This window comes from Accipiter gentilis, chromosome 30 (genome assembly GCF_929443795.1).
Source record: "Accipiter gentilis chromosome 30, bAccGen1.1, whole genome shotgun sequence".
Lineage (NCBI taxonomy): Eukaryota > Metazoa > Chordata > Aves > Accipitriformes > Accipitridae > Astur > Astur gentilis.
Genome location: NC_064909.1, coordinates 7,412,206 through 7,439,676, shown reverse-complemented (window position 1 = coordinate 7,439,676; position 27,471 = coordinate 7,412,206). Strand labels below are relative to the sequence as shown.

Here is a 27,471-nt window from a genome sequence, read left to right as displayed (position 1 = left end):
AAAGAGATGAATAGAAGACAGCAGGCAGTACAAGAGCTAGTGCAACAGATGACTAAAGTACATAAGCAAATGCACTTGGGAGAGGTGGGTCAAAACCACTCAGGTAATTAAAACAGGTGGAGCAAACATAAATGGGTGACATAGAGATGTTTTCTAACCAAATGGTGTGATTGAGAAATTGCTAACTGTAGCTGGATCTACAAAATTTAGATGATTCTTTACCTAAAGTGAAGTTGACATAAATATTTTAGGGCAAGGTTTTAATAGCTGAGGAGGGGGGACTATACTAGCTCTGTACCAGCACTGAGTTTGTGTTAGTGAAGGGCTTAATTTTTGTATTTCCTTTGTTTGAAATAGATTTATGTGCTCAGGATGGCCTGAGTGCATGATGCCATTTTTTATAGTTCTTTACATTTTAAATTCTTTATCTGGTCGTGTGCTGTCAAGTGCTGTCCTGTAATACTATGTCTGAATCATTCTCTTACTGCAACTCCTCAAACAGCTTTTGGCTAGTCAGCCACCTGGGGAGGTTATAAAAAAAATACCTGTTGTCAGAGGCCTTTGTCTTCAGATTTATTAAGAGAGCTTGCTTTGACTTAGGTGTGCTGAGCTTCTGACTAAATGCCCAGAATTTTTCTGGGCCTATGATAAAGCCCATGCACTATGTATTTTTTTCTCATTAACAAAATTGATGCTCTTGTGAATGAGACAGTAGTAAATTTAAAAAAAAATCTGATGCATATTGTTTTCAGTGACTGAGAGATCAAAGGTAAAACTGAGATTTTTCTAGAATACAGAAGCTATAGTCAAAATCTCCTTTTTTCAATCTCAATTGCTCTTTGTAGACATCACTTAACCACCTTTACTTCTCATAGTTGCGCTTTTTTTAGGACTTTTCTGAGCCTTTTGGCTCTTGGACAGTCATATTTCCTGTCACATTGCTTGGCAAAATGGTGTTTCTGCTACAGGATTTTTGTACGTGATAGATTTCTAGGAAGAAAGGAAGAGTCCTGCTAGTGATCTGGTGATTCCTGTTGAACAGTTGGAGTCTCTACTCAGTTCTGACCTTGGTATGACACTGATGTATTGTGATCAGAAACAAATCCAGTATTCTCTCTGTACTTCAGTTTCTTTATCTGTAAAGTAATGCTCTTATTAGAAGTTCTTATTAAGGTTGGTGAAAAATACTTAATACACCAATACATTTTTATGGCTCTTGTTAAAAGATCTCAAAGCGCCTTACAAATAAAAACTAAGAGTTTATTCTGTATGTTACTATCAAGAATGTTCCGACAGTCTGGGAAATGGTTTGATCTTACACAACAGTTTTGCTGTTGTTGAGCTCTCTTACATAAAGATGCTTTGTATTTATGAAAAAAATAACAATTATTTTGCATATTGTCAATCTACGTTACCATCATAATAATTGCCAAACACTCCAGATGCATCCAAGAGAAGGAAGCTGTTAATATTCCATCTGATTTTTGGGAAGAATTTTATTTTAGTAGAGCAGCAGGCTAGCAGGTAGCGTAGAAGATGGCAAGAAAATGAGCTTAACTTGAGAAGTATTGTTTAATATATTTAATTGTAATGCAGATTACTCATTAATATTCCCAAAGATATACGAAACTGAAATGTGAATTCCTTTCATATGTTATCAGGTTTTTTAATATATGGTTGCTGTTGCATAGTGGCAGCCTTAATATACAATTCCAGGAAAAACATGAGAGTTTTTCCTGCCCTCTTCAACAATCGAAGAAATACAACTTAGAATGTTTCATTTCTCAGTAATTTTCTCAAGTGTACATAGAACTAAAACAGCAATAGGGCAATTCAGATAGTCTATAAGAAAAAAATTATGTATGTATGGAGACCCTTGGGATTCAGTAAAGAACTCCAGAGTAACACCAGAATAAAATGCCTAAACCACATTGTGTTGTTCAGTGTTCTTTTCTTTTAGTCACATATTTGACTGTATAATTCAAAACATGTATAATCTAGTCTTAGTGGGTTATTTTTGTCCAATCAGATGATATCATGACCAAAAACTTGGTGGTTTCTTTTTTTGTCGTGGTTCTTATTCATCATAGTAGTTCTTGTACACCAAACTAAAAAGCTGTTACTCAGAAAGGATATAATGTTTCTTTAATCACAATCCCTAAAGACAAGAGACTTTTCCTGTTACTTAATTCAAACCATATAATGTCTTGGCATAAAAAGTATCTTTTGACTGGAGATTTTATTTGAAACCTTAAGTTGGCAGCTTTTTTGTCCCATTAGTTCCCTTGAATACCTGTTGTTTCCACAGCCTATGTTTAGTTAGAAACACCTTTGGTCAAATGAATGTGAGAGACAAATGTTAATTCTTTCATTGCATATGATCCATTTTCTCCACCTTCATAATTTTATGTCTTGAAATAATGCCTACTTTTTTTTTTTTTAACATGGTGAATGCTTATATTGTGTCCTATGTACAACTTCCAGGGAATGAATTAAGACAGTTTATTTCCTTTACTGCTAGTGCTAGTAGAGATTGACATCCATCCTACAGAAAAGGGTGCTCAGAGGCATAGAGGGTTTTTAGTTACTCTTTCAAGGGAATTGAAGTTTAAAGAGCTGCCTGTTTAGCAGGTGGTCCTCTGAATGGAAAGAAGATATTGTATTGCATTGGTCTTGATAGAGATAAAACGGAACCAAAACTTTTTGGGTCTTACTTATGGTCAAGTGGGTGCAAAAAAAAAAAGTCTTTAGAGCTCAAGAGTTGAATTGATTTGCGTCTTTTGGAGTAGTGTGTAAGTGGCTCTTCCATGGAATTTAGTGGCTTTTGGAAGGTTTTCTGGTACGTTATTGTCTGTTTTTTAACTGCAGTTAGTGAGAAGGCCTCTTTCCTGCTTGCACTTAAGAAAACAGATCTGTTGATATGACTCTGTGATGAAGGGTACCATTTTTCTGGATGTTAAGTAGCCGACAAAGGAGCTAAGGAGTGGAAAGGCGAAGTTGGGAATCAAACACAGGAGAATCTCTTGGAGCATTTATAAGGAAGAAGGCTTGGCTGAGTGGGTGAGCAGACTTGTGTAACTGGTTCAGTGAGATACTACCTTCTTAATCTGAAGGTCTGTAAATATAAACTAGTGTTTGTTTGCAGTTTAGTGTTCCTGGCTCTGTCATCTGCGTCCACCTAACCCCCTGGTGAGTACCCAAGAATTAGGAGAAAATGATTTTTGACCTCACATATTTGCCCTCTTTGAGGAAAAGACAAGTCTTTCAGAAGTCCGTGTCTGTGAGCAAGCCATCAGAAGACTCGGGTTTGCTTTGAAGATGGGATGGTGAACAGAGACAAAAATAAGTAGAGTAAGCCAGGAAGGTTTAGGAGAATTAAGTTCCAATGGCTCTTTTGCCCGAGACTGAAATTTTACATGTTACACTTATTTACAGTTAACTAATAGAGACATGTAGACTAAGCACTAGCAAATTCAAGTATGTATGTTGCTTCTGGGGATCCTGAAGTCTGTGATGTGGGTGAGACACACCCTAGGAGGACCATTTAAGAATGATACAGATAACAAATTCTTTCATCAGTGGCAGAGTAGCTTTTATGCTAAGGTCTTTTTATTTTAGTGTAACTATCACTTTCACTGAAAATGAGCTTGAGGAATGGGTGGGTTTTTTGTGAGGAAGATATGACCTTTTTGATCCCCTGAGACAAGGGAACATGAAGTTTTCCTTCATTTACCCAAGAGAATGCCTTCAGTTGTAATTTATTTGGAGAGGGGGGGAAAAATTCAGAACTTGCTGAAATAGAGCAGGCCTTGTCCAAAATTACATCCTTGTCACCAAGGAGAAACTTGTCTCAAGGCTCCCAATTATCCTTTTCAAGGGGGCTTTGGGTAGTCTCAGAAATTATGTGTTTTGTTCATTTGATTTTTGTGCAAGAACTGCATACTTGTGAATTTTTTTCCCCCTCAATGGTAAAAACAATAAAGAAGCAGTAATGAGGAGCTTTTTGCTTCTGACAATATCTGAGTCTTCTTTTTGTGAATGACATTTTAGAATTAGTAGTTAACCGTAGTGTATATTGTCTCATTAACAAGTTTACTGTCAGCTCTAAGTATCTTGTGGAATTATTAACTGCTGTGGCTGTTCAGACTCTTCCTTTGGTGCAGAATGTCTTGTTAGATTGTGAATGTTAATGATTTTCTCTTACTGGAGTGAATGGATTTCAAACTAAATTCGTAATATTAGGAGTTCTTAGCTCTGATGGAAAACTTGCATAAATACTTTTTTTTTCACCTAAGTATACATGATCTGCGTTTGAGTGTGTATGATTTTGCACGTATAAAAATTTTGTCCACTCTATGCAGTTAGTTTATATAACTGCACCTGAATTTTTGCATGAACTAGCAAACTAGCTAATAACTGCATCTTTTGACCTCTTAAGAATAGATTTATAATTTTTGGGTGGCCATACCTAGTTTATTTTTTTTTTAATTCAAAAATCTTATTTTCTGAATGCATAATTTAAAAGGCTTGAACACATTGCTGCCAATCTCTGTGAATGTAAAAACAAACAAAAACCAAAATCTGTATGAACTCTGTGACTGTGGAGAGTGGAAAGCTGCAAAATACCATTTCATATTTATGCTTAAAACTGTTTAATATATACCTGAAATTCAGCTTTTATTGTTATTACTTAATTACTGAAATTATTTATTTAGTGTGTTTGCTCAGTATGGAGGGACTCAGTGGGGTACAAAAGTTGGCACTTTTTTGAGCTCTACTCACAAAATAAATTCTTCCCATTCAAGTTTTTGGAAAGAGACAGCACTCACAGAAAACTGCCAAAGCACTGTGCATTCTCTGTTTCCTGTGTTCCTTAGGATTTGTTTCCCCATGGTCAAGTTTAAATATGTGCATTAGTATTACTGTACTTCTTGTTCTGGATTTCTTTTGATTTGTGGAAAACACGTAACTGTCATCTCTCAGCTGCTAACTTTCTTGCCTCCTTAATGTTCCTTAATTGTGCAGGCCAATGATCCTACACTGTTTTCTTGATGCCCTCCAAAATACTAGTAACATTTAAATTGATATTATTGATCATAATTTTTTGTATCATGAAAATAAATAGGGTGTTTCACACCCCCTAGATTTCCATAATCTTGGATGGTTCTACTACCCCCCCCCCCCCCCCCCCCCCCCGCTTTGGGTCGTAATTTTAAGTGACTCTTCCCACTTCCTCCCCAGTGCATCCACACTGTACCAAAGCACCCAAGGCATAAATTTTAGACTATGAAAATATTGCTAGGTTATCTCTATCTGTAAAGCTCCAATTAGAGATGCATTTTACATCTTCAAAGAGTTCTCTGGTAGTCTAATTGAGTTAGTAGTTTATATCATTTACAAATCTGAATGATGTAAACTCACTATTAATATAGAAGGCCTTTTTTCCCATTGCGCGGTGGCAGTTAAATGTATGAATCGGGGATCAGGCCTGGTGGTTTAAAGGCTTACCAGCGGTAATTTTTTAATGTCTATATCATGCAATGGAATGAAGTCTGGAATATTTGACCTTGGTAATACTCATGAATGTCTGTAACTTCACACAGGATGACAGAGATGGAGCCTATTAGCTTGGGCAAAGCACTGTGTGAGAATGAATGTAGTGCTTCCTACCCAAGCTGATTCATGCAGTGCTGAGTATATATATGGTGCGAGGTATTATGGAAAAGGTAGAAGTAGCAGATAAGATTAATCTATAAAGTACTTCTGTGGTTTGTCTGTAGATTCTCCTTCTGTTAAATGTAGGGTGCGTGAATAACAGGATATGGGCTCAAAGTTACCGTATATGTTGAGTTTGACATGCCCTGAACCACATGGAGTAGTATCAGAGTGGGTGGCTGGAATGGCTGTGCTGTTTGGCCATGTGATTTGTCTGTTTGATCAATACTTTGTTTTTCACCTCAGCTACTGTTTGTAACCCTATCTGAGCAAGGGAAGATTTGTAGCGTGAACCTGCTTTGATTCCTATTTTGTTGTGCTACACAAATGCTACTGCAAGGATCCTTGCAGAGAGATGTTTTGTAATAATGTAGAATACATCACTCCCGTGAGCAAAACAAGTTTGGTAAAAAGTACAATTTTTTCCAGTAAAAGCCTGTTCTACATTATCAAATTCATCAAATTTGGGGAGCTAAGTAGTACATTTTGACTGTCACCCACTGTCTGAATCCAAAACTTGTGTGCAGATTTATCACAGTATATAAGATATCTTTGCTGTGCAGATTGTGTAGTGCTGGGCTATACATAGAGCACTATGTATGCATACATCCAAAGGTTATGTAAGTACATGTGCGTTTTCCACTTGTACAACAGGTTAAGCATCTATCAAAAACCAGCGCAACTAAATTAGCAGTGTTCCTATTTTTGGTATGATGACTGATAGACTTAAATTTTCATTTGTCTGTTCTTGTTTCTGTGAAGGATTGTGACAGTGATATGCAGCGCTGAAGAGAGTCATGTTTCAGTTACCTATATTAAAAGTGCAGCCTTGTTTTGGCTTAGACCAGTGCAGAAATTGTTAGTGTTGGCAGGGTCAGTGACCTCTAACCTAGTCCTGCAGGGTACTGTGGCCTTTTGCTATGTGACAGTTCCTTTAGGCTGGATCCATTGACTGATGCTGCTGTCAGGAGTGAAATCCTGATGCTGTTATTCTCAGTAGGGCCTCAAGGGGCCAAGGATTCAGTTGCCAAGTATCATACAAGAAAAAGGGCTTTGATATATGGGCAGCTTTTGTATTTATGTTTGCCTTCAAAGAGTGACTAGCTTCATATACTTTCATAATGCTCTTCCCTTTTTTTTCTGTTTTTAATTTTTTCTTAATAACGGGGGGAAAAGACAGCATCAGAATACTGAACTTTCAACATTTTTGAAAATTTTTGATATTTTACTTGATACTATAACAAACACGGTATGTCAATGTGTTGTCTATAAAAGTACTGAGAGTAGAAGAAAAACATTATTGGTTTACTTGACCTTTGTTTCTGTTTATTTAAATAAAAGTGATGAAAATGACATTTGTACTAAAGATTTGACTAGTTAACACAATGTAATATTTATTCTTATGCTGTTTAGTTTGCTTGTTGTTTTGTTTTTCTCCACTGGCATAGATTAATAAATTAAAAGGTTTTAATAATTTAAAGTCATACTTTTCTCAGTTCATATGTATAGTTCCTGTTAATTAGAATCTTAAGATCTCTGTCCATGCATCAAGGAAATCATATACTCTGGAAGATAAATCTCTAGCATAGCTGAAGATGGAAAAAAAATGATCTTTTAAGTCTTACACAGATCATCAGAGTGAATCAACTCCTCTTCTTGCTTGTCTCGTCCAGTCTATAAACAGAAAAGCTTTCTTACCATGCTGGTTTTGAGCAGACATTATCTTGGATAATGTTCTTCTCATTTTAAAATCCTGCACATAGAGCTTTAATGTGTCTTGGTTAAGTTTACTCAAGAACAGGATATACAAAACCTTTCTTTCTTTTCTTTTTCCTACTTCTTCTTTCCTTCCTGAAAAAAATCAAACAAGATTCAGCCCTCCTGGAAGGAGATACTGTAGAAGATAAATAACTTGTGTTTTATAAGCAGAATCATATGCCGTTCTGAGTAGCGGTAGGAAAGTGCTTGTACAATCTGTGCCTTTCTGTCTCTGCCAGCAAATTTTGAAAAGCTGTTTACCTGCTATTGAGGATGTGAATTGTATATTAGAAAAGCAGCTTAGATCTCTGAAGCCCTGTGGTTATCATTGTCACACAGTAAAATAAAATGACAATGTCTATCTTAAATGTGGACTCTGGGTTCTTACAGAAAACTTATGGGGTTTTGGTTTTCTTAGTTCTCTACGTGATACATTTATTATTTTTTAAATATATACACTGCATTTTGTTAAGTAGAGGCAACTATACAACTTGTTAACTAACTAGATCAGGCATACCTGTTGCCTATTCTAAAGTAAAGGCCATCTTGTTTTAACAATATAGGAGCAGGAGGTCTGTATGGAAATGGTTAAAAACCAAGTGATGGGAAAAGTTGTTAATAGCATCAGTCTCATGAAAATGGAAGATACAGATCTCCCTTTTCTCAAGATCAGGTCTAATAATAATTCATGCAGGTTACATGGCATTTTTGCAGATAGTCTTTGTAATTTTTGAGCCACATGATAGATTTAAAAAATGATTTCTTGGACAGTGTCAGATTACCCATGTGAACTTTTGCTCTGTGGGTGGTCTGCCAGCCTGGGTTTGAGGGTAGAACTAGAACTTTGCACTTTCTTTCCCCCCATAGCTCTAAACGTATTTACACTTTAGAAAAATTACTAATTGGCTACTGATTCAGCTGACGCTGGATACTAGTAATGAGACATTGAAAATACTCATCATATTTATTGCAAATAGCTGTGTTAGTGGCACATTTTTGAGTCTGCTGATTGCTGGCTCTAACGAGCTGCTTAAAAAAACACTGTGCAGGACAGTTGCTTCACTCATCCTGCAACGGGTTGCTACAGTTCATACTGTACATATGACCAAACACATTTTGAGCCCTGTAACAGGCTATTTTCTCATTTGGAAGAGTTTGCATTTGAATAGGTGAGACAGAAACCAGGTAAGTGGGAGAGAGAGGAAAAATCTAGTTTAGATTTATGGTACAGAATTGCTAGCTCTTTCACCACTGCCTGCATGTCATTGTTTTCATGCCTCTATGGGACCCATCTATTCTGTAGTGTTGTCATCAACTGGTTTGCAGTGCTGAATAATAGGGTTAATGATTACTCTTGCATTTATTCATGTTGCATTTCATTTATTAGGATCTATTTATTAATGTAGCGCATCATGATTCATACCACTTACGAAGGTAATCCTTCCCTGCCTTCCACCCACAAGCTCCTTGCTCTCAAAAATCTCCAAAACCAGTTATCCAAAAAACCCATCTATCAAGTTTTGGAAGGTGGAGTTTTCTGGTAATGAAAACTCATAGTTTTCAATACATATTTTTGCTCCAGGCCTATGAAAAACATGAGATAGCTAACCAGTTGCTTATAGCTGACTGTCATCCTAGGAGTTGTTATTATTGTAACATGCTACTTGCACAAGTACTCAAAAAAACCCTTTTGCATGATTTTAGAAACAATTTTTATTATTGGAGAGTAGGTGTGGCATATTAGTTCTTAATGATTGTACAGTGTAATTATTTCTTTGTTTTGTGACCTCCTTTAGAAAAATAATGACGAGGTAGTGTGGTAGGATCACCTGGATAATTGTGTAAGAAGGCTGGATAACCCCTTAGAGGACACGTGTGTATCTGTGCTATCCAATAGGAGTTAAAAGTACACCTGTTCCCTGTAAACACAACCGATCAGTCTTTTTTTTTTTTTCTACCTGCAGAATTACTCAGATTCACACTTTACATAGTAATATGCTGTCTAAATGACTCATAATCCATGGAATTTGTGCTTTAGATTTCTAACCCTATCTGACAGTAACAGCAAGTATCAAATTGATGTTATATATTCTAACAGCCGTCTGAACATTGTACTAACAGATGTGGTGTAAGTAAAGCTAATTAATTCAGCTTTGGTAAACACTTTCTCAGTCAAACTGACAGTATAACCATGCATAGTCCAGCTCCCAACAGTGATTAAACTGCTTTACTAACAGTGCTAAGGGGTTAAACATCACAACCAAGTTAGTACAACACAACATGTGGCAAGAAGTCTCACTCAGATGAGCAAATTGGCCAACTGCTCACCTAAGAGAGCTCTTCATTCACGGTCTGAATAGTGTTGTTCAGATGGTTATGCTTAGCGTTTCTCTTTTGTACTCAATTTGGCAGTAAATAATTTACTCTCTCTCCCCCAAAATCTGTGTTTATAATTCTTACTGCTGTAACATCTAACTGCCAAATGCGCACTTGATGTTTTTGCCACAACCAGCTAAGCTTACAAGAGACTTGCATGCAGCCGTCTTCCCTTTGATGTGTGTGGTAAACTTGCTGCTGTTCAGCATTCTCAGCTTTTTATCTGTAGTTTTTAAAATATGTTGGTGATACCTATGATGTATATAATTTTGGGGCTGAGTATAGAAGAAAAAGGTATACAGGAAAGGAGAAAAAGTTTAGAAACTTTTCTGAAAGAAGGCTTAGTGGCATTCTTTGAACTGAAATTTACACTGATCAAATATAATTGTAAAGGTATTTTAACAAACTCAGTGAAACTGCTGTAACTCCACAGATTGCGGTAGTGATTTAAATCTCTCCATCAAAGCTTGCGTAAGCCGGATGCAGCTAAGCTGAGGTATGGTTTCAAAATTAGAAGCAATTAAGTTTAAGAGGTAGGAAGTTAATGCACCTTGGTTTTTTGTTACATTACTGATTTAATTCAGCATTGGTCTGCGCTGCTGTTGAAAGGAGTGGTCTTGGTTTTTCCCATCATGTCTTCCCAGTGTAAGTCTCTTATTCCTGCTTTTTTCTTTTGTGCCAGCAGTAGCATTTTTGGTAGGCACACCAGGCCAAGGAATTGGAGTTGATTCAGGATTAAGGGACAACTAGGTGAATAAAAAACTAATTGCGTGGTCTGAGCCAGAGGGTGGCGTTTGAGGGTTCATAATGTGTGTGGAGTCCCACAGGGATCTCTACAAGGAGCTGTCTTCATCAGTGACTGGAGCAGGCAATGCGGTACACTCTCATCGTGTTCGCAGGTGACACCACACTGGATGCATGGAGGGGGGTGACCAGGTGATATGCTTGAGGGAAGGGCTGGCAGTCAGGGATTCCTAGAAAGCAGGAGGAATGGTCTGTGGAGAGCCTGAAAATATTCAGCAGGGACAAATGCCAAGTCTTGCACCTGGGAAGGAAGAGCCCCTGGCAGGGGTACAAGCTGAGGACAGAGGGGCTTGGGGGAGCAGCTCTGCAGGAAAGGCCCTGGGGGTTCTGGCAGACAGCAACTCCCTGGCAATGAAGTTGGCAGACAGCATCCTGGGCTGTATCACCAGGCGCATAGCCAGTAAATTGAGGCAAGTGATTATCTTCCCTGATTATTCAGCACCCGATTATTGCATCACATCTAGGTACCGCATCCAGTTTTAGGCCCCTGATATGGGAAAGTTGCTGATAAATTGGAAGCAGGTTCAGCAGAGGCCACCATGATGGGCACTTGTCCTGCTAGGAGAGGCTGTGGGAATTGAGCCTGTTCAGCTTGGAGAAGGGGTGGACTCCCAGTGCCTATGGGGAGGTTATAGAGAAGATGGAGTTGGACTTTTTGCAGTGACTAAGCTGAAACAGGAGTGATTCAGATTAGATATAATGAAAAGCTTTTTGACTGTGATTGGGTTATGTGGTCTCTGTCCTCAGAGGTTTTCAAGACCCCAGTGAATAAAATGCTGAGTAACCTGGGCTGACCTCACAGCTGAGCCTACTTTGAGGAGGAGTTTGTACTGGAGACCTCCTGAGGCCCCCTTCTGTCTGAATTACTCTGTGTTTCCATGGTTCTGTGATCCAGCCAACCTCTAGCTGAAAATAATGCTCAACTGTTTGGTGGCAATAGAGGGAGAACTTTCTTTTTCCTTTTAAAACTGAAGATTTACTCCTCCCTGAAGATAGCCTTCAATGTTTAAACTAATATCTCTTACTTTCTGTTGCAGTAGACGAGGGGAGCACGTGATGGGTTGTTTTGACTTTGTTAAGGAAGAGTTATACATTAGAGGAGTGTAACGTGTTTGCTAGCTGATGGTTAACTATAGAGTGGGTTGAGTCGCATTTAAACGTTTAAGCGTCTTTCAGGATTCTTTTTTTTTAGTTATTTTTAAACCATTTTATATTAAATGGGAGTACTGTGTTTCTAGAGACTTGCCCTCAGTTTATTTTGACTTTAGTTGTAAAAACAAGAAGTTCCTCCTAGTGGCAAGCTTGAGTCATCACATTATTTAGCTATAAACAGAGACACTGTATACAAAGTTTAGGTGGCATAGACAGTTGTCTCTTCTTCTCATGCTCATTTACACCACCATTTTCTAACAGTGAATCCCACAAATTAAATGGTGGTGGGGGAATAGTTCATGTTTTTAAAAGTGATGATGCATATGTAAAATGGGTGAGGATTACAGTTTCTTCCCAGTATCCATTGCTTGACTGAGTCAGTTAAGTCTTGTTTACAGCAGAGGGAAAAAGGGAAAGGGTAAGTCTGCAGCACTGCCACTGAAAGTATCACCATATCACTCTGGTTTTCAGGGTCAAAGTAAGTATTTACAATTGCTGTTTTTTACTTTAAATAATGAAATATTTCTTGTAAATCAGGAAAAGTACTACAAAACAGCATTATCTTAAGCTTCACCCAAGGCCTAATGGGGATTGTGTCAATTTTAAGCTGAACAATTTTAAATTGAATTCTGTTTTCTCTCTAACCTTGGAATGATGAGGACTGTGTATGTCATCACCATATTGCTCCATTAAAATACGTGCTCACTGAGCCATTGCTTTATTTCTCTTCCTGAGTGCTGAAAATGTGCTTAGCTTAGTGCTACTTTATGATTTCCTGTAGGTATCTTCCATTTCACTCCTTTTGACAGGATAATCTCTCCTTGGATGGCAAATTAAATTTCACATGTGCTGCAAATCTGAGTCAAAAAGGTGAAGAGATCTCTAAAAGTACTGGAAGTTCATCACCACTTTTTTTCTAATAGGTGTTAAGGCCTGATATGAGCAAAAAACTGGTTCAAAAGCAGCTGTCTAAAGGTTTGTTGAGATGCAGAATTCTTTGTATTGCCATCAAGCAAATTTAGTTTTCTTGCTTCTTTATGCTATCCAGTGTTTCCTTCCCTGGTACAGGTTTGTGTTACTGCTGGGGCAAACTATTACTTGTTTTATGAAATGCTAATCCTACTGTTAGCATTGTTTCTATATTGTAACGTAGAAGAAGAAAACTGTAAAATTATCCTGGTGATAAATTATATAGTGTTAAGAGTGGAACTGTTCTGTGTCTGGCCATGGCTTGTTCTACTTACTACTGACCTTGTCAGGTCATCGTGAGTAAAACATACATGTTTTATTTCTAAAAATACAACAGAAAAAGTTACATTGTTTCACATTTAGGTTCCAGTGTTTTAAGAGATGTGTGTAAGAGATGTTCAATTTCAGCTTCAGGCTCTTAGGTCAACACTTTTTTGGTTTATGTAAGATTAGTGCAATAAATATATGAATAAAGTTCTTGCTTTTTTTTTTTTTTTTTTTTTTAAATTTCTTGCTCTGAGGGAGCTATTAAGATAGTTGACTATAGGTGTCTAAAGCTGTTATAAATTCTCCGGAATATCATCTCTGGCTCCCTGCAGCCACTTTAAAATGGCACATATTCTCCTGTGTTTTGTGTGGCATCTGCAGTCAGATGTTTTGGATATGTCAGTATAAAATGGTCCCAGACACCTGTGTTTGGACTGCTTTTTGTCAGCTGTTTTCAGATGGTTATAACATAAGATTACATTGCTTTGATATTTTTCAGGAAGGAGAGAGGAAATAAATAGCCAACAGAACTTTGAACCTGTAGAATACTACAAGCAGTACATTTATTTAAAAAAAAAAAAAACCAAAACAATAAAGCAACCACTGGCATGTCTTGGTATTTTAAGAAGAAATATTAATGCTTGAACTTTGAAATGCAAATGTAGCTTGTAATGATCATTTACTGTAATAAACAGTCATAGCTATTAATTGCTTGAAACAGAAACCTTTTAACATTAATTTCTATTTTTTTCTTTAATTACTTGCTTAATTAAAAAAATGTTTTGCATTTGCACAGATATTTTTTTTTAAGCTTAATTTATTGTTAGTATTATAGATGCCAGAATAATTCTGAACTGAGTTGTGGTCTGACTTGAATCTGTACATGTGTCAGGTGAGGCTGTGGGGTGTCAGGTGAGACTAGGGGGAATCTTGTTTTAATCTTTGTTTATTCTTATTCTATCTCCCCACAAAACATGCCAAAATAAAGAAGGTGACGGGCGGGGTGGTCTACAGCAAGATAGCCTGAAAGTGGATGGAATCAATTTTGAAGGAGTTGGTTATATGAGAATGTATTGTTTTATGACTTTTGTGGAAAGAACAATTACAAGTGGAATGAGCTACACACAGGCATGATTAAAAAAAATAAAATAATAAAGTGTTGCATTTGGAGAGAACTGTGGTTGCCATGAGGATGCAGGCAGGCTTCATTTTGAAATAGCGTCTGTAGGTTGTTTGCAAAAATGGTTATTGTTGGAAGAGCAGATGAGGTGATCTGTTCTAGGTAGTTACGTGAAATACCACCTAATGCTGAGGTTTCATTGTTTAATTTCTGAGACGTATTTTATAAAGTACACTTGTTTTTGCAGCTGATGGATAATTTAGCAGGCAGAAAATTGCCAAATATTAGAGAAATTATTAAAGTGTCTGTATTTTTGCATACAGTATTCACGTACGCTTTTTGTCCTTTCTGGGAACCTAGAGCAAGTATATATTCCAGTTCCCCATGTCCCAAGAATCCACTAGGAAGGCAGATTTCAGCCATGAAGATTCCAGAGTAGCTGTTTTGGAGAGCCTGTCATTGTATGACATGTTAGCAACCACTGTGAAAGTTGCTCTTTAACTCTGTATGTGATGCTTTCCAGTATCTGCTTTTATTTCTTCCTTTATGTTCCCAGTTTACAGTTGGTTTAAATCTTTGAAAGGGAATGATTGCCTTGGTTTTATCACATATGAGGTAATACTAGAGAATTTCAGATTAGACTAACTATAAAAGATAGTTTTTTAACTGAAAATACGCTTTAAAAAGAACTATATAATTGATGATTTGCTGTTACAGATGCTATCTTCTAGATTAAATAGTGCTGTCACCTAAAATAGAAATAATTTAAAATCTTATTTAAATATGAAAATAAACGGTATTTGTTGTCAGTATCTAATAAGGTTAACACAATGGAAGGCAGTAGGCTTTTTCAGTTTTCTTAGACTGTGATTGGACAGTCTTGGACTGCAATTGTGTTTAGTAAATTTCTGTTCATAGAAAGTATGCTTTTCCCCAGGACTTCTGTTAAAGTTTCAGTAATATCAATATCAGCAACAGAAAATCTAAACCAGAACTGGTCAGCAAGCAATAGCCACCCCCAGAGAAAAAAACAGATGAAAGAAGATGAAAAAAGAATGAGTAATGTTGTCAGGATTGTTCTTACAGCTGGGTAAAAGACATTAACACTCAGTATAGTAGGAGAGGAGCATAGTTTTTTCAAGCATTTAAGTAGATGGTATAGAATTCAAAATACTTAATATTCTGTCAAGTTACATAAACTGTAGTCTTGTTAAACTCATCTTTTCTTTGAAAATACGAAGGGAGGTTGCTAAGGGGTGGGGGGTATGTCAACTGAAATGGCTGCAATGGTGTTATGCAACAGAGTTAATTTCAACCTACGCTCTGCTTCTCTGCAGAAGAAGTTGAAGAAGAGTCTGAAACTACAATTGAGGTTGATTTGACTGATAAACAGAAACATCAGTTGAAGCACAGAGAGCTCTTCCTTTCTCGCCAGTATGAGTCCCTTCCGGCAACACATATCAGGTAAGAAAAAGTAATTATCTGTGTATTCTGTTGAGGTGGATTGCCTGCCAGTAGCCTACCTGCTTGAACACTTCAGCCTTAACCTTGCAAAAGGGTGTGATTGATCACAGCTGAGTTGTGCTAGGTTGTCCCATGAACTGCTTTGGAACTGCCTTTGGTTTTTCCTTCTCTTCATGTTTGAGCCTTGGAAGGGACAAGAGTCTCAGAGCTCTGGCTTGCCAGTTAGAGCATCAGTTGATAATGTGGTATAAAGTCAGTCCATTCCTACTTTAGAAGAGTTGGGTTTTTTTAATTATTCTGCTGGCCAGAGGAACTTTGACCGTTATGTCTGCCCAGGGAAACCACAGATGGGTTTGGAAAGGAGACAGTGACTCAGTGGTCAGATGTGCAATTTAGGGCTGCACACATTTAAAAATAAAATTACCCCAACTTCAGTAAATGTGAAGGAGTCATGATTGAGTTTGGCTAAATGTTGCAAAAGCATTTCAAGCGTTGTTTTAAATTGCCCTAATGCTAATGTAGGAAGAGGCTTGCTAAAGCTCAAAAAGGGCTTGTTGATTTCTTCCTGTAAATGATGTAAGCACTCATGTCATCTTCTATTCAGCAATCAAGCGAATTCTTTTTGTGTTGGGGGGTTGATGTACCTAGAAATGGAAAAGAAAGAGCACAGTGGCAGGGAAGAGTGTAGTAAGTGTAAAATAAGGGCTCTTATATTGCATTCTGAAGCAATTTTTGTTTTCTCATTACATCCAGCTCCCCTTCGCAATTTCAGACTAGAAGCTGCCAAAAAAAAAGTGTGTATGCTCCAACAGGAGAAACACTTTGTATGTGCATATGTATTTTCTGTCTCATTGGCAAATGTGTGGTTTATCTTTCTAACTGCCAACACAAAAACTGGAAGTTGGAAATTTTTGTTTTAATTTCCTATGCTTGATTCAGCTACTTGTTCTCTGACTTGGAGAAAGTCATTTAACTGTCAAATCTCTGCTTCTCCAGCTATAGCATAGAGATAATAATCCTGCACAGTTTCTTTCACTTAGTTTGACATTTAGACACTGAAATAAGGTATTCTCTTCATAGAGAGAAGATTACATGTGAGAAGACATTTACAGTGCTTCTTCTAGCTCAGGGAGCAAATACAATAGAGGTTCTCCAGTACATACTTCACATAGAAGCCAGAAAAACACGTGAATTTGTAGTATATGCAGCACTGCACAGCAGGCAGATGCAGAGTGATGACTTGCATCTACTTTTCAGAACAGATGAATGCTGTAGGGTTGTGCTGTCATGTGTGGCTAAGACCTTTACCAGACAAATTCTGAAACAAGCTTAATGTAGTCTAATGACATTTTAACAATCTTAACTCCATTTTAAAAAGAAACAAGAAGGAAAATACATGGCAAAATATTCCTTGTTTGTCTTTTTAACTTGTTAATGTTCAGATTCTGTGATTCTCAATAACTCTTATTAATTAGCCTGTCCTGTGAAGGAGGAATGTTGTGAAGGTTCTACTCCTCCAACTTACTCCCATCAGTACTCCAGAATATCCAAGGATGGAGATTCCACAGCCTCTCTGGGTGTCGGTTCCAGTGTTTGACCACAAGGTGCAGATTTTTCTCCCATCACGTAACTGGGATTTCCCTTGTTGAAACTTACTGTCCACTGCCTCTTGTCCTATCACTGTGCTTCTCTGAAAGGAGCCCGGCTCTGTCTTATTTATATATCTTTTCATTAGATAATTGAAGACAGCAGCAGAATTTCTCCCTTCAGTTGTCATACCTTAAGAGGGAACAAATCCAGTTTAGTATCATCTTCAGTTAACTTGTTCAGATAATAAAGATGTTAAACTGTTGGTGCCAGTATCAGCACTTAGGGGGATGCCCCCAGTAACCAGCTGCCAGCTGGACTTTGTACTACTCAGTACAGTCTTTTCAGCCTGGTGGTCCAGCTATTTTTTTTCCAACCTTGCTGTTTACTTACCTAGTCCGTATGTTACCAATCCTGTTAAAGGACACTGTGGAACACACTGCAAGCCTTGCTAGAGTCAGGGTAGATGACATTCACTGCTGTCACTGGTCTACCACGCCAGTCATCTCCATATGGAAAGCTAGCAGATACTCATGCAGTGAAAGTCTGAGTAGCTCCATTCTGTGGGCCTTTGCCCTTACCGCCTGCAATTTTAGCCCCTAGATTGGAACAATTGGCTTTACAGGAGAAAATAAATGATACAGTGGAATAGAGTGGAGAATGGAGATCAGTTCTCTCAAGAGTGAGAATACAAAAGCTCAGTCCCTTTGGAAGGAAGAAGAGAAAGCTAAAAGTGATTTTAAGAGAATAGAGGAAGCTGAACCATCTATTGTTGCTTTTGGCAGCTACAGATCTTGAACTTTTACTGACATCTTCAGCCAAGAAAAGAAACTGAGTTTGGTTGCCTTTCTGCTTGTACTTTAAGGGAATAAAATTATTTTACCTGGTGTGGTATGTTTTCATTTAATTTTTACTAGTATACATTCACTGCTTTTGTTTCATCTTTCTTAACTTTACTCTTTTTATGTTTTTTAAACTGAATGGCAGAGAAAATTACAGTCCTCCGTCTGAAAAACCCTATGACTGAGATTACTATATTTGTAATTGTGAATTAGAATAAAAGTAATGTCTCATTTATACACCTGGTGCCACTACTTTATAGTTGAGATGCCTTGCAGTTATTTTAGCAGGTTAGATTTCTTTGATGTGCAAGTCTAATTCTGAAGCTGTTTGGTCTGTAATGTTGAGTTTTGAATAATTCTGATGTAATTTGTTTGCTTTTTAATTACTGAAGTACAGTTTCATTCCTTATTCTCATGCTTTTTATTTTGCTATATACATTATATGTAACTCTCTCGAGATATAATTTGTTCTGTTATAAATAATGGGATTTTTTAGACTTCACCTGGGTTCCCCTTTACATTAGGTGTCACTATGCCATCTTAGTAGCTTTAGGAAATGGTATAAGTTTTGGCACCAGAAAAAAAAAGCCAGATTTAGAAAAGAATTAGAAGTGGGTGGTATAATAGTAATTAAACATGGCAATGCTGCCTTGCGTACAGTGTTCTGCAGTGGAATGTATTTAAGAAGGTATAACTGCCTAGCTCAGTGCAGCATTATTCTGGAGTAGTGGCATGTGGTACAGTGCAAGCTGATTGTACTAGTTTGGGTATCAAAGACAAGGCTTGTTACCTTAGTGCCTACTTATCAAGTTAAAAGTGAAACTATTACCTCCCCTATCTGCTCAAATGTGTAAGGTTAGAAGCACCTCTCCTTCCTTCCTAATTCCCGCGTGTTACAGATGCCGTTTTGCCAGGCACTGTAATCCCCAGATGTCCTCGTAACAGGGTTATGCTGCCAGCCAGGCTCACTGAACACTCTCCTTCATTGATGTCATAGAGTGAACGCACCCAGAATTCATGCAGATGGCTCCTGTAAGCGATGCCAGTCCCAGAGCGGGGCTGAGTTGAACCAAAGTGCTGTGTACTGTGGGTTTTCAGAGATTTGAACATTACCAAACATAGTATTTTGGAAAGGCATGTGAGGGCACAGGGGAAGAAAAAATGCTGAAAGTTGTCATAAAGGTGAAATTGTTTGCCAGTGTTGTAAAAATCACCATAAAACTTAGCACGTGGTGAAATGGGTTCCTTGTATAAAAATCTGCAAATCTTATCTTGTTGGAGAGATGCACTGGGTTATCTGACTTGGGCTTTAAATTTATTTTTCATTCGTAAGGTCTCAAGAGTTAACAGGTAAGAAACACATTTAATGCAATCTTTTACTACAATTTAAATTCTAACATCAGTTGTAATTGCTTTTAAATTTAATACTTCATATGTGTTGTGTAGAAGAATTTATTGATCCATCAGGGTTCCTCTTGCCATTTCATTATCTTTGCTTAGTTCTTGTTTGCTAATAACTGTCTCAGTATTGGGGTTGTGGGGTTTTGTGTTTGTTTATTATTATTGTTGTTGTTATTATTTATTATTATTATTTAAAATGTTTGGAAAACATACATAAGCCAAGCATTTTCAGATGTAATAAAATCAGGTGTGAATCTTTTGGGCTGCTCTATTCTAAAATAACAACAACAAAAAAGAAATATGAACTCATTTATGCAAAATAAAAAGAGGCTTCTATACAGACTATTTGACTAAAGTCAGAACAGCTTGAGGATGGAGATCAAAGAGTAGTGGCCATTTGTGAAGGGGAAAGAGGATTTCAAATATATAATTACATTTGGTTGCCATCATGTTGATGATTTAGTTGGTTGATACAGTTGTGTGGTTTTTTGTTAGGGTTAAAGAATAAACTACTATGTCAAAATTTTTTCTTAGTTACAACAGGGTGATAAATATTTATCTTGAGTAAATAAAAATGAAATTTGCTCAATTACTTCTGTTCAACAGTCTTTCTGGTAAGTTAGAGTTTGAGTACAAGTTTTTAAGAGTCCTTCCCTGGGACCACAGAAGAGTGATGTGGGATTGTCATAATCTCTTTAGTTGCTCTTTTACCTGATTCAGGCCACACAATTTTGTGCAGTGACTGTTGACATGATCCCAACTGTTTGTGCTTGAATTAAATTGTGTATTTCAGTGAGACATCCATGCTTGGTTGAAAACTTTCCAAGTGATGGATAGTTTACTATATTCTTTATAGTTTTATAAGTTGCTAATTACATGTTTTTGTACCATTCCCCTTTTTTTTGTACGTGCAGGGATTCTGGTCACATAGTATTTCTTTTAATAATTTTTTTTTTCTCCTGGGGACTGTATTTTTACTGAGTACTTTTTGCTTTCCTTGTACACATTTTCAAGATGCTGAAATTCTGTCTGAGCTTGATTCCTGGACTCAACATGTCTGTGTATGATACCTGTGCATTATGAGCATGCCTGTCATGGAAATTATTCAAATAACTGTAATAAATCTACACCCTAATCTTTAATGGGGAGTATTTATTTAATCTGTCATTGAATGAACTAAGTGTTTCTTCTATTTCTTAGAGGATTATATTTGTTGCTTGGCATCAGCAGCAATTTCAAGTTTTCTATATACCTATGGCCTTAACACAAAAAACTTTATGAACTCTGATTCTGAAATCTTTAGTTCTTTCTAAGTTACGAATCCTTTACATACATAGTCTTTATTTAAAAAACAAACAAACAAACCAGAAAAACAAGCAAAAAAAACCCAAACCAAAAACAAACCCCAGAGTATCTTAAGGTGCTCTTGGCTTGGTTACTACTTCTGTTCCCACACAGAAAGGACTTAATGAGCCTTTTAAAGATTGTGATTGCATAAGATCATTTTATTAAAAACTGATTAATATGATTGGGAGAAGGTGAATATTTTTGTGGAATGCCTGTGCTTGTGTGACATTAAAGGGCTTCTAAATAGTCTGATCATGGGAAAAGTTCTTTAATTTTTATCAAGAAATTTGGAGCTTCTGCATATTTTTACATGTAAGTATACAAAAAAGTGTACTCGAACTTCTAAAGTATCAAGCTATAAGAATCTTGATTTCCCTCAGCTCTGAAATTGTTCCCTGTATTGGTTCATACATTTTTACCCCCCCCGCCCCATATCTTTTGACATCATTCTCATCAGTAATGCAGTCCAGAACACGATGTCGTCTTTTTTGGGGGGGGTTGGCCTTTTTTTTTTTTTTTTTTTTTTGTTTGGTATTTTGGGGGTTTGTTTGTTTGTTTATTGGTGGATTTGGGTCTTGTTTATATGTCTGTTTTGTGTTAAATTATGCCCTAGCTCCTGGGTAGACTAAAGTAACTCTGGTTGGTACCACTTTGTAGACATACTGGAAGAAGTAGCGTAAGTATGTGCAGTTTATAAAAACATGCTGTGCTTACAAACTGCCTACAAGAGCGTGATGCTTTTTCGATGCATAAGAAATGACTCAGTTTTATCATACAGCTTTCTTTATGCTGTGCTTTCTTCTTCATGATCTCATCAGGACTCACTAATATTGCTATTTCAAACAACTAAGGTGTCGAGAAATACTTTTTTCTGAATGTGGGATTCCTTAATTCAAAACACACCAAATGGTCTGAAGCTCAAGACAGATAAGGCAGGTCATTTTATAGAAGAATTGTTGTGACTTTTTAAGGCATGGCACCTTAGGTTTTAGTGGTATTACCACAGGATTTCTAGTTTTGGCATTCTTGGCAAACTAGAAGTTTCTGGAGTACGGGGGGTATGCGTGTATGCATTTATATACCTCTTGTGTGTGTGTATATATGAGATACAAATTTTAGCTAATTTTTAAAAGCTTACTTTGAGCCTTATAAGCCTGACTTATTTTCTGGCATAAATCAGACTGGATAAGGAATGAATCTGTTTTGCATAGGTATGTGCTTACCTGATGATTTGGATTGTTAAGAAAGGAATTCTTCCTGTCTGGATTGAGTTATTTAGAGCAAAGGGACTTTTCAAGCATGTCTGATGATTTTTTTTTTTTTCTTTTTTTTCTTTTCCAATAGAATTTGGAGAATTCTTACATGAATTAAGATGAAGATTCAATCTAGGCCAAATCTTTTTTTTTTTTTTCAGATGTGGTCAATAGCCAGTACCAGTAACAGTAGAAGAAAAAGTATACTTATCGGTAGAAGGTTGTAACTTAAATACCTGAAAATCAGTACATACTTCCCTGTGGTGACATAATTACGAAGTAGGAGTCTTTCATGTGGTGCAAAACTTTAAATTCAGTTGCATGGAGTGACGTGCATTGCTTCTGAGCTGGGCGAGCGTGTAATGCCACAGTGAAAAATCATTCCTAACCATCCTCCTGTGTTTTTGTTCAATACTTGTGCATTGCTGCTGCTGTGCTAAAGGGTAACAATTTTTTTTTACTTTTTAGCATGAATTAACCCGTAGAGGAAAAATATCAGTGACTTGAGTTCCTTACAGTAGTTTATTGAAAGTATACATACAGTTATGTTTACTTTGAAATATCAAAAGCATGTAGTTTTACTGTGCCCAGACCAAGAAAACATTTACCTCTCTCCGTGGCACTCAGTGCATTGTTCTTTCTACTCAGGGTTTTCTTGTAGACCCTTCTCAGTTACAGAACACAAGATTCAGAGAGTAATGTAGACTGGAACAGTATTAGTGTAAATCTGGTTTTAAGTGATAATGTGTTGAAGCTTGTTTCAAGTGTGTGTACGTTCATAGATCCATACATTGACCTTTTAACTTTTTCTGCAACTATTAAAGTGAGATCTTCTGGTAGAGTTGTTGGATACTTTGGTTCTTCAGCTAACAGCATAGTAGTTTAAGCATATAAACTGTGTAAATTGTTACAGAATGCAAAGTCGCCTTTAATTTTGTCTTTTGTAAACTTGTTTCACATTGGGAATGCTTTTTCCTGTTTAGATTGTGACTAGACAACAGTGGTGAGAACTATATAAAAGTTGGAACCTTGAGAATAAAATCTGAACATTATCTACAAATTACTTTTAAATCCATGTCAGTTGTTCATGATTGCTCCAAGAGACTGCCTTTAAATCTTACTAAAGTGTTCAGAAAGAACACTCCAGTTCTAATTTTTTAGGCTGGAGTCTAAAACTGAATTTTTTGACAAAAAGCTACGTGCAGGATAAAAAGCATGGGCCATCTATATGATTATGCATATGTTTAGATGCGAGGCATTTACTGCTTCATTTAGATGTACATAAATCAATTTGATGTGCATTCTGTTCTTAATTTTATTTGGTCAAGAGTGTGTTAATAAGGTAATATCAAGTTTATTGATGTATCTTCTGGCCACAGATATACAAACTTGTAGCGTTTGGGAGATTGGTATCGTTTTGTTGGAGACACAGATCCCAGTAGTATTCACCTATCAAATGTTTTTTGTTGTTTGTTTTTTTTTTTCTCATGTTTGAGATGGCTCTGTAAATGAGCAGAGCCAAATTCAAGCCAATTAAATATGAATCAATACAATGTAGATCTTTCTTCTGTCAATTCTAGTTATTGATTATTTTAAAAGTTGAACTCTAGTTAGGGGTCTGTTGCAGATTTAAATTACTCTGACGATGCTTTTATTTTCTTGGTGTTAGTGTTATGCAATAGCTTGCTCTCCAGTTTAAATATCTTTGCAATCCGGAGAACTTGAAATTTGCTATAAAGACTTTGCTACATGCATCATTCTGTGCCCCTTAAACTGTGCTTAAAAGTAAAATGCATAAGTACTCTTAGTGTTGGCTTCCCATAACTGGGAAATCAATTTAATACAATTAGCAGAAGCTCTTTGGACTCCACCATTCCTAGTCTGTGGTTTGGTGATCATCACTGCAATTTAGATTCAAGGGATCAGGACTTGGCTCAGAGTGGTTGTTTGATTGAAAATTGTATTGGGTCTGGCTGAGGTGGAGTTAATTCTCCCCATAGCAGCCCTCATAGCGCTGTACTCTGCATCAGTAGCTAGAAAGGTGTTGATAGCACACCAGTGTTTTGGCTACTGCTGAGCAGTGCTGGCACAGCATCAAGGCTGGCTCTCCAACATTTTTGCCCTCCCCTCAACGGCAGGCTGGGGCAGGGCAAGATCTTGGGACGGGACATAACCAGGACAGCTGACCTAAACTAACCAAACAGATATTCCATGCCATATGACGTCAGCTCAGATATAAAAGTTAAGTAAAGGGAGACGGAAGGGGGGGCATTTTTTTGTCTTCCGGAGTAACCACTACACGTACTGAAGCCCTGCTTCCCGGGAAGTGGCCAGACATCGCCTGCTGATGGGAAGTAGAGAATAACATCATTTGGTTTCCTTTGCTTTCGCACGTGACCTTTGCTACCACTTTATTAAACTGTCCTTAGCTTGACCCATGAGCCTTTTGTTATATTTTCTCCCCCTATCCAGCTGAGTAGGGGGAGTGATAGAGCGGCTTTGGTGGGTACCTGGCATCCAACCAGGGTCAACCCACCACAGAAATCTTCAGAAAACTTTCCCACTTAAGACAGTTGAGGAAAAAACTTTTTTAAGGTAGCTGTCTCCTCCTGTACTCAATATCTGGACCCTTTTTTCTCCCTTCTTTCCCTTTATGCAGAATATGGGAAAGGTTACTCCTGAGCAATACTCCTGCATAAAATCTTTCTACCCCTCTTCATTATGCACCTTCTTTTTAGTTCAATCTCTGGTTCTTGTTGAAGTAACATCGTATGTTAAATCAGATTTTCCTCACAAACATAATATTTCCTAATATTCTCTCCTGTTATTTTATTCTCAGACTGTCTAGCTAGTGACTCACTTCTGTGTTCCAAATGGCTACTGAGACACCAACATTTCTTGATGAAGATCAGCAAGAGACAATTGGTATATATGTCCAGAGTTGTCCAACATCATTCTGTCATATTCAGAAGCGCAATTAATAATTGTTAATAGCAGAATTTCAAAGGCTGGGATCATGCCTGGATATATTATTTTCTTTCTTCAACTTGTATCTGAATGACGAAGGCATATAAATTTTCATTGACTTGGTGGGAACCCAGACCAATGAGTTCTGAGGGTTCTTACACTGCATCAGTCTCGCCCAGACTACATCTGCCTTGCCGTAGGAAACTCACATGGCACGATACCATACCCGAGAGGTTGCCTTTTCCACGTCTGTGGTTTGTCCTGGTTAACAGGCACTAAGTGTTTTGTTTCTTTTGTAATTTCTTTCTGTAATTTTTGTTTATATACCTCCTGTCCTAAGAAATCCTTTTTAAAATAAGATTTGTATCTCATGGGCTTACTCGTCTGGTGAAAACATGAAGAAATTGCCTGCAAGAATAGCATATAAAAATTTTAAAAGCAGACAAGAGCTTTTAACAAATGAGAGTGAAAGAAGGTGTAACGTGAAAACAGCTTTCACATGGTTAATGTTTTGAAGAAAGAAAAAAGTTATGAGTTGTGGCTCTGGTACCTAGGACAGAGGGAAGCAACTGAATCTGGAGTGGTTTATATGATAGAGGCTGGTAATACCATGAGCATATATATATAGGCAATCTTTGTTGTCTCCTTTTACTGCAAGACCTCTAAATTACTTTTTATTGCTGACTGATTTAATAATATAACAAGTTTTGCTGGTATTGTTGTCAGCTCAATGGAAGAACTTCTTATTTGTGACCAGTTTAAATACAAAGTACATCTAAGAGCAGAAAGGATTCTGAAGTGACAATTTTGTCTCATCAGAATTAAATTGTAACTGAAAACATAAACGCTAACTTATTTTTTGTTTGCTGTTATTTGTACATTTCTGAGGTATCTGAAACTTTCCCTCAACATTCGTACAAGATAAATTTTGCCTAATTCTGTAGGAAGTAACAAATATTTTTCTGAATATTTTCAGTTTGAGAAAAAGGTCAAAACCAGATGTGTAATCTTAACATCATTGAGACCTTCTGATGCTATTTACTAGTAATTTACCCTGTTGATACCAGTTAAGTCAAGAATGATGCTTGGTGGAGGAATACAGCTTAAATCAAAGAATTAGAGTTGGATAAGAAGAAGAAGGTTTCATACCTGAATAAATGTTTGACATCTCTCCAATTTGTAATGTTTTTATTTTTTTTTCTTCCATGAAAGCTGGGTAATTTGTAATTTTTACCTTAGTTTGGTTAGTTCTTGTGACACATTTCAGGCAGGAGACTCCACTAATAGAACAATGAAACTAAGGCATTATACTCTACCACTCTAAATAATACTCAAAACTTTCAGAAATCCTGGTGTTTGCAAAAAGACTATCATTTTATTTTGGTGTGTAACTGATTTTACAATCTAGTAAATGTAGTTTATATTCTCTTTCATTTGTCTCTGTAGGTAGGTAACTAGCTAGGTAACTAGCACCCCCTTGCTTCTCTCCTATCTAGGTTAGAATAGTCAGATTTTATCCTGTTACATTGATTCTTTATTTGATATAACTCCATCTGTCCCAATTATCTGAAATTGTTTAAAAACATTAATGAACAAACTTCCAGAACACTGTGAGGAGGAGAATATTACATTTAAATCCGGAGAAGCTCTGGATTTTTGGATACGTGCCTTAGAGAAAGAACTCCAAGTCTTGTTGTAATGTGGTTTAAACCACATTAACTTTCTCTCCAGGGTATTTTGATTATTAGTATTGGAAGAAAGGGTGAAAAGTGCAGTGGTGGTTGGAGAATATTTAGGGACATAGCACTGCAAATCTGTATTCACTAAAGTTCTTTCCTAGGCATCCATGATTGAGAGGTGCCAGACAATATAGTGAGCTAGATGTTGGTTCAACGCCATAGACAGTTTACCGTAGGCTGAGAGGATTTTCCTCTGATGGAAAAAAAAAAAAAAAAGATAAAGAGGAGATAGATAAATAGTAGGCTTTTATGCATTTGGAAAAAAATTCTAAATAATTTGTAAGAAGTATTGCAGGTTTCTAGATTATAGAAACTGGTAACTGATACAGATTATTTTTCCTAATTTTGACTCTATGTAATTTACCTGTTTTCAGATTTGTTGGTTTTTATTTTTCATTTTAATGTGGTACCTACTACTGTATGCCTAGTATTGTCTTTTTTGAGACTGTAGTCCATGTATGTGAGATATCATATGTGCATATAAAATGTTACGTGTGTGGGTGACTCCAGCCATTAAATGGTTAAAGTTCTGTGCAAAGAAATGTAACATTGACTAGAAATTCACTCACTCAGAACACATGCTGGGGGATTAATCTTGTCTCTTAATGAAATAAAACAAAATTCTTTAAATTACCAGCAATAAGGTATAAGGTCAGTCAATAAAATACTCTTGCAGTCGCAATGACAGTGAAGGAATGCCTCTGTAATAA

At 36.9% G+C, this 27,471-nt stretch overlaps 1 protein-coding gene across 3 annotated transcripts in view; it reads left to right on the top strand.

Annotated features, from left to right (window-relative positions):
- The window catches only part of MTA3 (metastasis associated 1 family member 3), a 230,276-nt gene that overhangs the window by 7,589 nt on the left and 195,216 nt on the right, over positions 1–27,471 (top strand). For all 3 annotated transcript variants that reach the window (XM_049833914.1, XM_049833911.1, XM_049833912.1), the window contains exon 4: positions 15,499–15,625. In XM_049833914.1, coding sequence (XP_049689871.1) covers positions 15,499–15,625 — 127 coding nt within the window. The remainder of the gene's footprint in view (positions 1–15,498; positions 15,626–27,471) is intronic.